Here is a 17,546-nt window from a genome sequence, read left to right as displayed (position 1 = left end):
GGATACAAATTGGAAGGGAAGAAGTCAAACTATCATTATTTGCAGATGATAGTCTACCTAAGTGACCCAAAAAACTCCAGTAGAGAACTCCTACAGCTGATAAACAACTTCAGCAAAGTGGCAGGTTATAAAATCAACTGAAACAAATCAGTACCCTTCCTATACTCAAAGGATAAGCAGACTGAGAAAGAAATTAGGGAACTGACACCCTTCACAATGGCCACAAACAGTATAAAGTACCATGGGGTGACTCTAACCAAACATGTGATAGATCTTTATGAAAAGAACTTCAAGACTCTGAAGAAAGAAATAGAAGAAGACCTCAAAAAACGGGAAAACCTCCCACTTTCATGGATCAGCAGGATTAATATAGTTAAAATGACCATTTTGCCAAAAGCAATATACAGATTCAACGCAATACCCATTGTAATTCCAACACAATTCTTCATAGAGTTAGAAAGAACAATTCTCAAATTCATCTGGAATAACAAAAATCACAGGATAGCTAAAACTATTCTCAACAGCAAAAGAAATTCTGGGGGAATCAGTATCCCTGACCTCAAGCAATACAACGGACCAATAGTGTTCAAAACTGCATGGTATTTGGACAGTGACAGGCAGGAAGTTTAATGGAGCAGGATTGAAGATCTAGAAATGAACCCACACACCTATGGTCACTTGATCCTTGACAAAGGGGCTGAAAACATCCAATGGAAAAAAGATAGCCTTTTCAACAAATGGTGCTGGTTCAATTGGAGGTCAGCATGCAGAAGAATGGGAATTGATCCATCCTTGTCTCCTTGTACTAAGCTCAAATCCAAATGGATCAAGGACCTCCACATAAAGCCAGACACTCTGAAGCTAATAGAAAAAAAACTGGGGAAGAACCTTGAGGACATTGGTACAGAGGGAAAGTTCCTGAACAGAACACAAATAGTGTATGCTCTAAGATCAAGAATTGACAAATGGGACCTCATAAAACTACAAAGTTTCTGTAAAGCAAAGGACACCATCAAAAGCACAAATTGGCAACGAAGAAATTGGGAAAAGATCTTCACCTACCCTATATCAGAAAGAGGGCTAATATTCAATTTTTGCAAAGAGCTCAAGAAGTTAGACCCCAGAAAACCAAATAACCCTATTAAAAATGGGGTACAGAGTTAAACAAAGAATTCTCACCTGAAGAACTTCGGATGGCAGAGAAACATTTTAAAAAATGTTCAACTTCATTAGTCATCAGGGAAATGCAAATCAATCACCTTACAACAGTCAGAATGGCTAAGATTAAAAACTCAGGAGACAACAGGTATGGGCGAGGATGTGGAGAAAAAGGAACACTCCTCGACTGCTGGTGGGGTTGCAAATTGGTACAACCACTCTGGAAATCAGTCTGGCAGCTCCTCAGAAAACTGGGCATGTTACTTCTGAAAGATCCTGCTATACTACTCCTGGGCATATACCCAGAGGATTCCCCAGGATGTAAAAAGGATATATGCTGCACTATATTCATAGCAGCCCTATTTATAATAGCCAGAAGCTGGAAAGAACCCAGGAATCCCTCAACAGAATAATGGATGCAAAAAATATGGTATATATACACAATGGAGAACTATTCAGCCATTAGAAACAATGAATTCATGAAATTCTTAGGCAAATGGATGGAGATGGAGAACATCATACTAAGTGAGGTAACCCAGTCTCAAAGATCAATCATGGTATGCACTCACTAATAAGTGGATATTAGCCTGGAAAACTGGAATACCCAAAACATAATCCACACATCAAATGAGGTATAAGAAGAACGGAGGAGTGACCTCTGGTTCTGGAAAGACTCAGTTTAGCAATATAAGGCAAAACAAGAACAGACAAGTGGGAAGGGGTGGGTGGGAGAACAGGGGGAGGGAAGGGAGCTTATGTGACTTTCGGGGAGTGGGGGGCCAGAAAAGGGGAAATCATTTGAAATATAAATAAAAATATATCGAAAAAATGGGACCACCTCAAAACAAAAAGCAAAAACCAATAATCAGTGTATACATGTATAAAGGGAAATAGTATGTAGATACATTAGAATTCTATTCCACCATAAACATAACTTATTATCATTTTAGGTAAAATTGATTAAGCTAGATATTACTTTTTATGTGAAAATAGTAAAGCACAGAATGAAAGATAACATATTGTCTTATGTGTGTTTGAAAAGTAAAGATGATTTTACAGCAGATAATATGACGTTAATTATGACAAACTTGGAAAGATATGTGACAGACAAACAGAATGGGCAGTTATACAATACATTGGAATGGCTGAACCAACTTCTAATATAGTATGGTTGACAAGTAAGAACAACATAAATTCAAATGAGTTTCATTCAGTGTTATCCATTGAAATTAATAGTAAATATTGGAAGTAGCACTTTGTCAAATTGCCATGATCTGATCATTTCATATTTTATACATATGTTGAAAGGTTTTCATGCAGTTCTAAAATATATATAACTTCTACTTGCATATATTAGTATACATACATAAGTAAGATTAACATCCCATCTTTTTGTTATATACATTAATACTACACATTAATGCATACATATATACCAATACACATGTATTGTTAATTTTTATATAATATACAGACACCAGACAACAGTCACATACTTTGTCCCTGATTTTGTAACAGAGAGGGGACCAATAACAGAATTGAGAAAATTTGTCCAAAGTAAGTAAACATAAATTACAAGAAATATAATCTGACATTATATCATGCACTGAATTTAGAAGGATTAGTAAAGGGATGGTCAGACATTTGGAAATTCCTGGAATCTTCTCAGAGATATTTAACTTTAGGATCTAACCAAAGAAGATAACATACTTAATAAAGGGAAATCATTCTACCTATGACTTTCTTCAAGGCATCCTTCATATCTTTGTTCCTGAAGCTATAAATAAAGGGGTTCATCATCTGAGTCACCACAGTATACATAACTGATGCCATTGCAGTCTTCCTGGGAGAGTCACTTACTGATGAGCTGATGCACACACTCAAGCCTGTCCCATAAAATAAAGAAATGACTGATAGATGAGACCCACAGGTAGAAAAGGCTTTATATCTTCCTTGCACAGATGGTATTTTCAAAACAGTGGAGACAATTTCAATGTAAGAGAAAATGATTCCAGAAAAAGTAATGCCACCAAATGTTAAACTTGCAATATATATCAGTATAATGTTGATGGATGTGTCAGAACAGGCTACCTTAATGACCTGCGTAATTTCACAAAAGAAGTGAGGAATTTCCAAGGTTTTGCAGAAGGACAGCCACAGCATCATGAGACTGAGAAGCAATGCATTAGCTGTGCTACTGAGCAGAGAGAATAGGATGACTAGACGGCACAGATACCAATTCATGATGACTGTGTACCTTAAGGGGTAGCAAATGGCCACATAGCGATCATATGCCATTGCTGCAAGAAGGCAGCACTCTAGACTAACAAAAAGCATGGCAAAGCAAGCTTGAGTGAGGCATCCTGCAAAAGTTATGCTTAGATTCTGCTCTTGGATGTTCACAAGCATCTTTGGTATTGTTGTGCTACTTGTGCAGATATCAGTCAAGGAGAGGTTGGAGATAAAGAAGTACATGGGAGTATGAAGATGGGAATCTGATTTGATGGCTAATATTATGAACATGTTTCCAATCATTGTTATTAGGTATATAAAGAGAAAGATTCCGAACATGACAGGCTGCAATTTAGGGTCACTTGAAAGGCCCAGAAGGAGAAAGTCAGAAGTAGTTGTTTGGTTTTTGAATCCCATGACTTTCAGATACTGAAAAAAGAATGGGGGTAATTTTACAGAAAAAAAAATGTCCATCAGTTTAAAATTCAAGACATGCTTCATAAAGTAAACAGCCTTTCCCTCTTTGTTTTTTCATCCATGTGTGTATGTGTTCCTACTTGTTTCTCTTGCCTTCTATCTTTGTGCTGTTTTGTATCTCTCAAAGTTTATTTCTGTTTTAATCCTTATCTCAAATCTATACTTTCTGTTATATTATCTGATTATTTTTGTTTACAATATAACTTCTCTCATATCACATTATATTAATTATAAGAACAACATGGTATATTATATGTAGATTCTTCACTGAAATTTACAAAAGTATAACCAGTGGGAAACCACAAAGAAAATTATACTCAATATAAACTAACAGAATCTATATAAAATCAGAGTTTTCATTAAACACATTTGAGTTCAATGGATTTTCATTTGTAGTAAAAATAGACATGGAATTCTCTGAGCTGTTTCAGTGTCTTCATAAATAATACTGAACAACAGCATGAATCATCCTAGCTATGAATTAATTGAACAATAAAAATAATCATAAAAACAATAAAAAACATAACACAACAATCATTTATTTAAAATAGATCTTGATATCTAAAATGCCTTTAACACTTTCATTGTGGTTTACTTTTGCCTATGGCTTACCAAATTATACATTCAATTCATCATTTTTGTGACCTTATCTCATAACCATTAAAGTACAGATACCCATACAAATAATTAAGTCAAAACTCTTAAGCATGCTAGGGTGCTATCATGATTGAACAGCACCAATTCTATCCATATTGCAAAACACACTTCACAAGAAACAAATCTTAGAAAGAACCTTCCTATTTTACAGTAATGGAGGGATGAGGTGTGAACTCAGAGGTAGCTGTGCTGGCTACTTACCTGAAAAACACTGTTGTATGGTGATCTCAGGTTGATATTTACAGTCTCTGTAGTCCCCAGGGTTTTACCAACAAAGTGCATCCATTAGACAGACTTTTTACCATAATGTGATTATAGGGAAGCAAAAATCCTAAAGGAGAAAACCTGGCTGATGAAAAATTTGCTTTAGGTGATTAACTCAGACACAGCCAGATAGAGCTCATCCATGTTCTTCTGCTCTGTAACTTTTGTGCTCATCTTCATTAACATATTTTGATCTTCAATGTCTCCTAGTTTGATTTTTATAGCTTCTTTAACAAGAACATGAAAACTTTGGACAATGTGTTTTAGCTTATAAATGTAAAACCTTAAACATATTTAATGGAATGAATTCCAGACATGTGACTATGATCACATTATCACTGAGTTGTGTGAATGGATCTATTTCCTAGTGTCGCACATGACTCTGAAAATTATTTTTTTAATTTTATTTTTCATTTGATAACATAATATAAATTACATTCTTAGATACAAATTGATAATTCATTCTTGGTATTTAGATGTGGGGATATATTCAACATAAATATGATGTATATACATGTACACACACACACATACTCATACATGTTAAAGTTCAACATCTATCCATGATCAAGTTGGGTTTTGGAAGATAGTGTATTAATATTAAATGGGACCAGTCCATATACAACATCATTTTAAAATGTATATACTTGAAAAGACTTTTTTAGATATGCATTAATGTTAATACATTTGTGTTAACAAATTTGATCTTCAAATTAGTTTGTTAATGTATTAACATTAAATGGGACCAATCCATATACAACATAATGTTAAAATGTATATAATTGGAAAGACTTTTTTATTAGATATTTTCTTTATTTGCATTTCTTTATTTACCCTTTCCTGGTTTCCCCTCCAAAAACCACCTATCCCTTCCCCTTCTCACCAACCCAATAACTCCCACTTCCCTATCCTGGTATTCCCCTATACTGGGTCATCATGCCTTCTCCAGACCAAGGGCCCCTTATGCCTTTGATGTCCAACAAGAATATCATCTGTTACATATGCAGCTGGAGCTATGTACTCCATGAGTACTCTTTGGTTGATAGTTTATTTTCTGGGAGCTCTGGAGGTACTGGTTGCTCCATAATTTTGTTCCTTTTATGAGCCTCCTTCAGCTCTTTGGGTCCTTTTGCTAGCTCCTACATTGGGGACCTTGTGCTCAGTCCAGTGGTTAGCCTAGAGCACTGAACTCTGTATTTGTCAGGCACGCAGAGCCTCTTAGGAGACAGCTATATCAGGCTCCTGTCAGCAAGCTCTTGTGGAAATCTGTAGTAGTGACTGGGTTTGGGGAAAATACTTTTTTAAAAAATAAGAAAAACCTGAAGAAGATGACACATAAACTAAAAAAGCAATAGTCACTAGCTTCAGTATAGTATGTTTTCAGAAAGAAAATATATCCCATGGATCCAGTAGGGCTGTTGCAAGTCCCTGGGTCATTGAGTTAGCCCTGGCACTGCCTATGGCTTTAGGTCCATGGAGGTCTAATGTCCCTGGCAGTGCACTATAGCTACTTCTACTGGTAGAGGGAGGGCCTCCAAGAGCCTTGCTATTAGGCATCCATTGACATTGGGAGTACCATGGGTAATAAGGAAGCCTCTTTTTTTCCCATAAGACACAATTGGTATGAGCTATTAAAAAGCATATTTTGAGTATCAGTGTTGACCCTGTATCTTGGATAGATATTTGGAGTACCCTGAGTGAGAGAAAACAATTCTACCTTTTCTGACATGCTGGCCATCAGTAAACAGATGGCCTCTACAGGTTCAGTAAAGATGAACACTGCATATGCTGTTTATCAGTTTCCTGATCTATTTTTTAATTTTATTAAATCACTTTTATTACACTCCAGATTTCATCCCTCTCCTGGTCTCATACCTCCTCCCCACATCCCTGTCTCCACCAGGATGTCTTCCCCACAACTTCCCAACCCAAATGTTCTCTAAATACCTTGTGGCATTAACTCACTTGGTGGTTCATTTACACAATGGAATACTACTCAGCTATTAAGAATGAGGACATCCTGAGTTTTGCAGTTAAATATATGTTTACTTTGGTTAGGTGTATCTTCTTATGTATGTATGCACCTGGTTAGGTGCCCCTGCTCTGATTGAATACAGACCTCGTAGTCCTCTAATGTTGGAAGCCTCATATCAGCAGGTGAATGCTGCATGGTTGGTGGTTCAGTGTCTGAGAGATCATGGGGTCTAGGTTAGTTGATAGTACTTGTCCTCCTACAGGGTTTCCCTCTTCCTCACACTATTCTGGATTTTCCCTAACTCAACCACAGGGGTCAGCAGTTTCTTTCCATTGGTTGGTATAAATATCTGCATCTGTCTCTTTCAGCTGGTGTTGGTTTTTTTGGAGGGCAGTCAGGATAGGTCTCTTAATGTGTAGACTTCATAACCTCGGTAATATTGTCAGGCCTTGGGGCTTCCCCTTGAGCTGGATCCCATTTTGGGCCTGTCCCTAGACCTCCTTTTCCTCAGGCTTCTATCCATTTCTGTCTCTGTAGTTCTTTCAGAAAAGAACAATTTTCGGTCAGAGTTTTCACTGTGGGATGACAAGCCCCTCCCTCATTTGATGCCATGGTTCTATGCTGGAGGTGAATTCTGTAAGTTCTATCTCTCTGCTGTATGGACATTCATCTTAGGTTTCTTCCTTGAATCCTGGGAGTCTCTCAACACTCAGGTCTCTGGCACATTCTGGAGGGTCCCTCCACCTCCTATCTTCCATGGATGCCTGTTTCCATTCTTTTTGCTGACCCTCTGGGCTTCGGTTTATTTCCCCCACCCAATACCTGATCTTATTCCCCTCTTCAGCCCCTGTGTCCTTTCCCAAACAGGTCACCGCCTTCCTCCACCTTGTGGTCGCTTTCTTCTCCCTCCTAAGTGGGATTGAGGCATCCTTACTTGGGCCCTTCAGCCTCTTGATCTTTTTGAGTTCTATGGAGTATACATTGGGTATTCTATACCTTTATTTGATCATATGCATTTATTAGTGAGTACAAGCAAGCATGTGTTTTGGGGTCTGAGTTACATCACTCAGGATGATATTTTCCAGTTACATACATTTACCTACAAAACTCAGGATGTCCTCATTCGTGATAGCTGAGTAGTATTCCATTGTGTAAATGAACCACAATTTTTGTATCCATCCTTTTGTTGTGGGACATCTGGGTTGCTTCCAGATTTTGCATATCACAAACAAGGCCACTATGAAGATGGTGGAACACATGCCCTGTGGCCTGGTGGGTCAACTATTGGGTATATTTCCAAGAGTATTATTGCTGAGTTTTCAGGTACATCTATTTCCAGTTTTCTGGGAGACCTCCAGATTGATTTCCAGAGTATTTGTACATGTTTGGAATCCCATAGAAATGGTTGAGTGTTCTTGTTTGTCAACATTATTGCCAGCATGTGCTGTCACCTGAGGTTTTGATCAGATTGGTGTACTTTAGAATCTCAGAGTATTTTTGATTTGGATTTCTCTGATCACTAAGGACTTTGAACATTTCATTAGGTACTCCCCAGCCATTTAAGATTCCTCTGTTGTGAATTCTCTATTCAGCTCTAAACTCCATTTTTTGATTGGATCGTTTGGTTTTTGGTGGGTAACTTTTTGAGTTCTTTATATATTTTGTATATTAGCTGTCTATCAGATGTGGGGTTATAGAAGATTTTTGGTTTTTTGTTTTTGTTTGTTTGTTTGTTTTTTAAAAACAATCTGTAGGTTGTCAATTTGTCCTGTTGACTATGTCCTTGATCTTTCAGAAGATTTCCATTTTCAAGAGGTACCATTTATCAGTTATTCATCTTAAAGCCAGAGCCATTGGAATTCTGATTAGGAAATTTCCCCCTGTACTAATGAGATCAAGGCTCTTTCCCATTTTTTCTTCTATCCGATTCAGTGCATCTGGTTTTATGTTGAGGTCCTTGATCCACTTGGACTTGAGCAATGTGCAAGGGGAGAAGTATGGGTCTATTTTCATTTCCCAACATACAGACAGCCAGTTAGACCAGAACCATTTTTTGAATATGCCGTATTTTTCAATTGTATATTTTGGCTTCTTGGTCAAAGATCAATTGTTCATAAGTGTGTGGTTTAATCTCTGGGTCTTCAATTCTATTCCATTGATCAACGTGTCTGTCTGTATACCAATATCATGCAATTTAATCACTATTGATCTGTAGTCTAATGCAAGGGGTAGACCTTGTGATCAGGTATGGTGATTCCCCCTGAAGTTCTTTTATTGTTAAGAATTGATTTTGTTCAGGTGAAAATTCTTTGTTTAGATCTGTACCCCATTTTTTAATAGGGTTATTTGGTTCCCTGGGGTCTAACTTCTTGAGTTCTTTGTATATATTGGATATTAGCCCTCTATCAGATGTGGGGTTGGTGAATATCCTTTCCCAATTTGATGGTTGCTGTTTTGCCCTTTTAACAGTGTCCTTTGCCTTACAGAAACTTTGTAATTTTATTAGGTCCCATTTGTCAATTCTTGATCTTAGAGCATAAGCTATTGGTGATCTGTTCAGGAACTTTTCCCCTGTGTCCATGTCCTCAAGGGTCTTCCCCAGTTTCTTTTCTATTAGTTTCAGTGTGTCTGGCTTTACATGGAGGTTGGATGGCCGAGAGGCACCCTAAGAAGTGCTCAACATCATTAGTCATTATGGAAATGCAGATCAAAACAACCCTGAGATTTCACCTTACACCAGTCAGAATGGCTAAGATCAAAAACTCAGGAGACAGCAGGTGTTGGCGAGGATGTGGAGAAAGAGGAACACTCCTCTACTGCTGGTGGGGCTGTAAGATGGTACAACCACTTTGGAAATCAGTCTGGAAGTTCCTCAGAAAACTGGACATGTCACTTCCGGAAGACCCTGCTATACCTCTCCTGGGCATATACCCAAAGGATTCCCCGGCATGCAAAAATTCACATGCTCCATTATGTTCATAGCAGCCTTATTTATAATAGCCAGAAGCTGGAAAGAACCCAGATGCTCCTCAAAGGAGGAATGGATACAGAAAATGTGGTATATTTACACAATGGAATACTACTCAGCAATTAGAAACAATGAATTCACAAAATTTTTAAGCAAATGGTTTGATCTGGAAAATATCATCCTAAGTGAGGTAACCCAATCACAAAAGAATACACATGGAATGCAATCTCTGATAAGTGGATATTAAATAGCCCAGAAGGCCTGAATACCCAAGCACAAATTGCATAACAAATGACACCCATGAAGAAGTATGGAGAGGGTCCTGATCCTAGTAAGGATTGATCTAGCATTGGAAGGGAATATAAGGACAGAGAAAAAGGAGGGAGGTGATTGGAGAAGGGATGGAGAGAAGAAGGTTTATGGGACATATGGGGAGGGTGGATCCGGGAAAGGGGAAATCATTTGGAATGTAAACAAAGAATATAAAAATTAAAAATATTACAAAAAAAGAATAAATTAAACATATATCTAAATCTTTGAAACTATAAACAAAATTGATAACCCTGTTGTCAACTTAGTTTATTGTTTATATTAATTGTATTCCCAATTTATACAAGAATTTATAGGTCATAGGGGCTGGAGAGATGGCTCAGTGGTTAAGAGCACTAGGTTCAATTCCCAGCAACCACATGGTGGTTCACAATCATCCGTAATGGATCAATTCCCTCTTACAGCTACAATGTACTCATATAAATAAAATAAATCTGACAAAAAAAGAAAAAAAAGAATTGATTTTGTTATTCTTGTTTTTTTTAGCTTTCCAGATGAATTTGATAATTGTTCTTTCCATTTCTTTGAAGAATTATGTTGGGAATTCAATGGGTATTTCATTGAATCTGTAGATTGCTTTGGTAGGATGGCCATTTTTATTATGTTAATTTTACCAATTCATGAGCATGGGAGATCTCTCCATTTTCTGAGATCTTCAATTTCTTTCCCGAGAAACTTGATGTTATTGTAATACTTGTTTGGTTATAGTTACCCCAAGATATCTTATATTATTTTTGGCTATTATAAAGAGAGTTATTTCCCTAATTTCTTTCTTAGACAGTTTATCATTTATATAAAAGAAAGCTACTGATTTATTTGAGTTAATTATGTTTCTGGCCAGTTTGCTGAAGGTGTGTATCAGCTGGAGAAGTTCTCTGGTAGAATTTTTGGGTTTGCTTTTGTATACTATCATACCATCTGCAAATAGTGATATTTTTATTTATTCTTTGCCAATTTGTATCATGGTGAGCTCTTTTATTGTATTATTGTTCTAGCTAGCACTTCGAATACTATATTGGATAGGTATGGGGAGAGTAGACATCCTGTCTTGTCCCGAAATTTAGTGGGATTGCTTCAAGTATCTCTTCATTAATTTGACATTGACTGTTGGTTTTCAGCTAATTGTTTTTATTATGTTTAGCTATGGGCTTTTAATACATGATCTCTCCAATACTATTTACATGAAAGGCTGTTGTAATTTGTCAGTAGCTTTTTCTGCGTCTGAGATGGGCACATGATTTTTTTATTTGAAAATTTTTATAAAGTGGATAATATTAATGGATTTTCATATATTGAAACAATATTGTATCACTAGGATGAAGCCTACTTGATCATTGTGAATGATAGTTTTGTGTGTTTTTGCATTTGGTTTGCAAAAATTGTATTGAGTATTTCACATAGATATTCATAAGCAAAATTGGTATAATGTTCTCTTTTTTGGTTGCATCCTTTTATTGTTTAGCTATCAGAGTAATTGTGGCTTCATAGAATGAATTACATCGTGTTCCTTTTGTTTGTATATTATGGACTAGTTTAAAAATATTGGTATTAAGTGTTCTTTGAAGTTCTAATAGAATTCTGCACTAAAGCCTTTTTTTCCCTGGGCTAATTTGGTTGGGACATTTTTAACGACTTTTATTTCCTTTGGGATATTGGCGTGTTTAGATCATTTATCTGCTCTGGATTTAACTTTGGTACGTGATATCTGCCTAGAATATCATCCATTTCATCTAGATTTTCCTGTTATGTTATGTCTTGTTTTGTTTTGTTTTTTTGAGTATAGGCTTTTGTAGTAGGGTCTGATGATTTTGTGAATTTCCTGTTTCTGTTGTTAAGACTCCCTTTTTATTTTTTATTTTGTTCATTTGAATATATATTCTAGACTCTTTAGTTAGTTTGGCTAGATGTTCATCAATCTTGTTAATTCTCTCAAAGCTTTTACTTTTGTTAATTCTTTGTATTCTTCTCTTTGTTTCTATTTAGTTGATTTCAGCCCCGAGTCTGACTATTTCCTGCAGTCTAATCCTCCTGGCTGTGATTGCTTAATTTTATTGTAGACCTCTCAGGTGTGCTATTAAGTGGATAGTTCAAGATCTCTCCAGTTTCTTTATCAGGGCACTTAGTGCTATAAATTTTCCTCTTAGCACTGTTTTCATGGTGTCCAGTAAGTTTGGGAACATTTTGTCAACATTTTTATTGATTTTCAGGAAGTCTTTAACTTCTTTCTTTATTTCTCCCCTTAACAAGTTATCATTCAGTAGAGAGTTTTTCTGTTTCCACATGTATTTGTGCTTTCTGTTACTTTTGTTACTGAAGATCAGTCTTAGGACATAGTAATCTTAAAAAAAATGCATCAGATTATTTTATCCATCTTGTATTTGATTGAGCAATACACAAATTGTAAATGTGACCAATGACATGGTGGATTTTGGAGAAGGTACCCTGAGTTGTTAACAAGAAGGTGCATTCTGTTCTTTTAGTGTGAAATGATCTGTAAATATCTGTTAAATCCATTTGGTTCATAACCTCTATCAGTTTCACGATGTCTCTGTTTAGTTTTTGTTTCAATGACCTGTCCAGGAGTGAGAATGGGGTGTTAAACTCTCCAACTTTAATGTTTAATATGTGTTTTGAGCTTTAATTAAGTTACTTTTATGAATGTGGGTACTCTTGAAGTTGGGGCATAGAAGTTCAGAATTGAGACTTTCTTTTGGTGGATTTTCCCTTTGATGAATATGAGGTACCTTCGTCATTACCCTTGATAATTCTGGTTGAAAGTCTATTTTATTGGATATTAGGTTGGCAGCTCCAGCTTGTTTCTTGGGACCACTTGATTATAAGACCTTCTTCCATGCTTTTACTCTGAGATAGTGTCTGCCTTTTTTTGATTGTGGTGTGTTTGTTGTATGCAGCAAAATACTGAATTCTATTTGCATATCCAGTGTGTTAGCTTGTGGGTTTTTATAGTTGTGTTGAGTCCATTAATACTGAGAGATAATAAAGAGAGATGACTATTAGTTCTATTAATAGTGACTATTATTTTTTGGTAGCTGGCATTATGTACATGTGTTTCTTTCCTTTAGGCTTTCTTTAGAGATGATTAATCTTTTGTCTTTTCTTTGGTGTAGGTACCCTCCTTTGGTTGGACTATTCCTTCTAGAATCCTTTTTGTGCTGGATTGGCAGATACTGTTTGGCTTTTTTCCTTTGGTTTTTTTGAGACAGGGCTTTTCTGTATATCCCTGGCTGTCCGTGAACTCACTCTGTAGACCAATCTGGCTTTGAATTCAGAAAACTGCCTGCCTCTGCTTACCAAGTTCTAGGATCAAAGGCACACGCCACCACTGCCCAGCAAATAGATACTGTTTGAACTTGTATTTGTCCTGGAATATTTTACTTTCTCCATCTATATTGATTGAGAGTTTTGCTGGGTATAGTAGTCTGGTATGGCATTTGTGTTCCCTTAGAGACTACATGACCTCTGACAAGGCTCTTCTGACTTTTAGTGTCTCTGCTAAGAAGTCTGGTTTATCTTTGTATGTTATTTGTCTATTTTCCTTTGAAGCTTTTAATATTCTTTCTTTGTTCTGTGCCTTTAGTGTTTTGATTGTTATGTGACAAAAGGATGTTCTTTTCTGGACCCATCCGTTTGGTGTTCTATTGGCTTTTTGTATATTCATCGCCATCTCTTTAAGTTGATGAAGTTTTCTTCTTGGTTTTGTTAAAGATGTTTTTAGATCCTTTGAGCTGAGAAATCTTTGTTCTCCTTTATTCCAATTATTCTTAGATTGTATTCAAGAAAACACAATCAAACCGGTAAAGGAATTGAATAAAGCAGTACAAGTCATTATAGTGGAAGTACAAACAATGAAGAAAACACAAATAGAGACAAACCTGGAAATGGAAAACCTAGGAAAAAGGTCAAGAATTACAGATGTAAGCAGCACCAAAAGAATGCAAGAGATAGAAAAGAGAATCTCAGGTTTAGAAGATAACGTAGAAGGGATAATTCTAAATTAGGGATATAATAAAACGTATAATTCCAATTATAATTATCCTCAAATTTAGTCTTTTGATTGTGTCCTGAATTTCATGGATGTTTTGGCTTAGAAGATTTTTTATTTTGAGTTTTCTTTGAAGGTTGTGTCAGTCCTTTCTATGTTATCTTCTAAACCTGAGATTCTCTTTTCTATCTCTTGCATTCTTTTGGTGCTGCTTACATCTGTAATTCTTGACCTTTTTCCTAGGTTTTCCATTTTCAGGTTTGTCTCTATTTGTGTTTTCTTCATTGTTTGTACTTCCACTATAAGGACTTGTACTGCTTTATTCAATGCCTTCACCGGTTTGATTGTGTTTTCTTGTGTTTCTTAAAGAATTTATTTCCTCTTTAAGGGCTTCTACCTGTTTACCTGTGTTTTCCTGTATTTCGTTCAGTGAGTTATTTATATCCTCCTCAAATGAGTGTATTATCTTCATGAAATAGGATTTTAGGTCAATTTCCTGATTTTCAGGTGTGTTTTTATATTCATGGATGATGCCCACATATATTGGCTTCTGTTGCTATGATCTTGTGCTTGCCTCTCACTGACTGGTTTTCCTTGATGTTTGCTGGTCTTGGTGACCCTGTCTGAAGTCTGCCTCTCTTGTCCCTGGTTTGCTTTAGGTCTCCTAGTATGACTGCATATCTTGCTTTAGCAGACTTCCTTTAGGACCTTCCAACTGTAGAGTCTTCAGGTAGGCAGAGAAGCTGCTAATCTGTTGTCTTGGCTGCACCAATTTCCTGGGAGGTCTTCACACTATGTTCCGACGTGCAGGACAGTCAATAGGGTCCCCGGACCACCTAGGAGAAGGCAAGGGACAAGAGACACAAAAGACTGGCAGCAAGACAGTATTCTGATCATAAGGTAATTTAAAGGGAAGCAAGCAAGGTGTAGAAAGGGGTAAAGGGGGAAAGTCTCAGGGTACTGGCATCCATTTCTCAGAAACAGTTTTTCAGAATTTCTGGGAAAAGCTGGCTATTGTTGCAGGAATCTTGGCACAATAAAGGGGTCATGATAACCTAACCACAGGTGAGCTCCATTTGTTCTAGCCCACTCAAGTGAGCTCTGCATGTACTGATTATCTAACTCTTTGTCTCTTCAGAGAAGCAATCAATCTGTTGTCCTGTGTGAAGAATTACTCCATGGGAACTTATGTACTGTGGTTTCGGTTGGCCTCTGTGCAGAAGAACTCCAAGGAGGCTTTCAGTCAGTTGTCAGTTGTTATGTCAGTTGTCCTGCATGCTGCAGAGCCCCCAAGAAGTCTTCAGACTGTGGTGTTGGTTGCCCAGTTTTCTTGTGTGCAGAGGAATGGGATGCCTTCAAGCTGTGATCTCTTCAGTGGATAAGACAAACTGTTCATCAGTTGTTCAGTTGCCCTGTGTGCAATTTATCTCCTGGGATGCCTCAGTCTGTCATGTCAGTTGCCCTGAGTGCAGAGGAACTCCTGGAATGCCTCAGGATGTGATGTCTTCAGGGGAGTAGACTAGCTAGTATTCTGCCCTAGAAGAAAGAACCAGCCAGAAGGAGTTTCCTGATCTTTGTATGTATGAGATTCCCACCTGCAAAGATGGTAAGATAGGTATCTGTGTCTGCTTGGTCTGAAAGCCAAGGTCCGGGTGAGCAAAGTGCCTTTACTACCTCTGGGAACAATCACTTCAATTCTCAACATCATATGGAAAAAGAAACCAAAAAATCCAGGGTAGCTAGAACAATCTTGTAAAATAAAGAAACTTAAAGAGGTATCACAATCATTGATTTACAGCTATACTACAAAGCAATAGTAATAAAAACTGAATGCTATTTGCAGAAAAACAGAAAAGTAGATCAGGCAAGTAGCTGAACTTCCTATCAGTGGGAGATTTGGAGGCAGAGGTGGGGACTTTCTATAACCAGGTGTAACTTCTAGTGGAGGAAGTGGAACATCAACTGACCCACAAATCCTTCAACCCAAAATTTGTACTACCTACAAGATGTACAGAGATAATGAGGGAACAGAGATTGATTGAATGACCAACCAATGACTTTCCCAACTTGAAACACATATCATGCAGTATTGCCAACTCATGTTACTATTATTCTATGCTTGCAGGCAAAAGATTTGCATAAATATTTTTTGAGGGACTTTATACAGTAGTATATGAAAAGAGATGTAGAGAGCTACAATCAAACATCAGGCAATGTTTTGTGAGTCTTGTGGAAGAGTGAGGGGATAAAATTGTGGAGCTGAAGAAGTCAAATACACTAAGAGATCTAACTTAGTCGAATAACGTGGGTCCCAATGGTGCATCCAAAGACAAAACCGTGAACCAAAATGCATACAAAGGATGGACCTAGGTCCTTTACACATCTGTATCAGTTGTGCAGCTTTGTCTTCAGTTTGGGTTCCCTAACAATTGGAATGAAAGCTATCTTTGACTAATTTGCCTACCATTCAACATTGTTCCCCTAATTGGAGTACCTATTTCTGCCTCAGTATGAGAGGATGCACTTAGGCTACTCCAACTGGATATCCCAGGGTAGGTTGGATGGATAGTCAGGGTGTTTCTCCTTCTCTGAAGGAAGGGCAGAAGCAATATGGGAAGGGATTTTATGGTTGTGAGTATTAGGAGAAGAGGGAGTTGGGCTTTGATCTTAATGTGAAATGAATAAAAAAATCCTAAATATGTGTGTATAGTACGATACATATATTTAAGTTTCTAAAACTGCAAAATGAAATACATCATTTGCTAACTTTCATTTCTTTATGTACCTTTTGGGTTATTTCCTGTATTTAGTGGTGTTTGGTTATATAATGAACAAGGAAAAGGACATTGTCTTACAAATTCCTTGTCAAGTTACAGAAAACTCATTCTTTAAATATTTGCTGTTAAAAATGATGTTCATATGAAATTTTGTAGCATCTAGTACATTTCCCATCAGTAAATGATCCATTTTATGATTATCTTATGCTAGTGGACCTTGTAGAACCATACAGGGCCTCATATGTGTTATATTTAACAGTTGTTTCTATTTCTGGTCACTTGTAATTGAAGAAACAGAGAGGTTAATTCAGAACCGTCCTGAATATGATCAGCAGTTTCTGTATTCAAAACTACTCCTTCTGTACATGGAGAGTTAGGTACTATATTAAGAGATACATGACATTCTAATACCACCATGAGAATTGAAGGTAACTATGATTTTTAATCTGCATTATAAGGATATTCAACAATGTTATTTATATTTTCTGACTTACATCTTGCCTTTCCTGATTTATGTGCCTCAGTATAAAATGTAAGGGCTCCAGAAATTGGTGTCCCTTTTATTATACAAGTGAGAATATAATAGCTCTTTTTTGAAGAGGAAAGAATTTATTTTATCTTACAGTACATAGTGAATGGTAGTCAGGACAGAAAGCCAAACATGAACTTGGAGCAGTCACTGAAGAAGAAGAAGACATGAAGGAA

General features: G+C 36.9%; 1 protein-coding gene across 1 annotated transcript; it reads right to left on the bottom strand.

Moving 5' to 3' along the window:
* Positions 1 to 2,868: 2,868 nt before the first annotated feature.
* On the bottom strand, positions 2,869 to 3,807 carry LOC127690172 (olfactory receptor 7G2-like). The gene has a single exon (XM_052189720.1). The coding sequence runs from the start codon at positions 3,805 to 3,807 to the stop codon at positions 2,869 to 2,871; it is 939 nt and encodes a 312-aa protein (XP_052045680.1).
* Positions 3,808 to 17,546: the final 13,739 nt, after the last annotated feature.

The sequence above is a fragment of the Apodemus sylvaticus genome, chromosome 7, assembly GCF_947179515.1.
Source record: "Apodemus sylvaticus chromosome 7, mApoSyl1.1, whole genome shotgun sequence".
In the NCBI taxonomy this organism is placed as follows: domain Eukaryota; kingdom Metazoa; phylum Chordata; class Mammalia; order Rodentia; family Muridae; genus Apodemus; species Apodemus sylvaticus.
This window is presented reverse-complemented; position numbering and strand designations above follow the sequence as displayed.

What these genes read in the sequence shown, in the direction of transcription:
- LOC127690172 (XM_052189720.1), bottom strand. Translation starts at nt 3,807, where the DNA reads ATGGGATTCAAAAACCAAACAACTACTTCTGACTTTCTCCTTCTGGGC.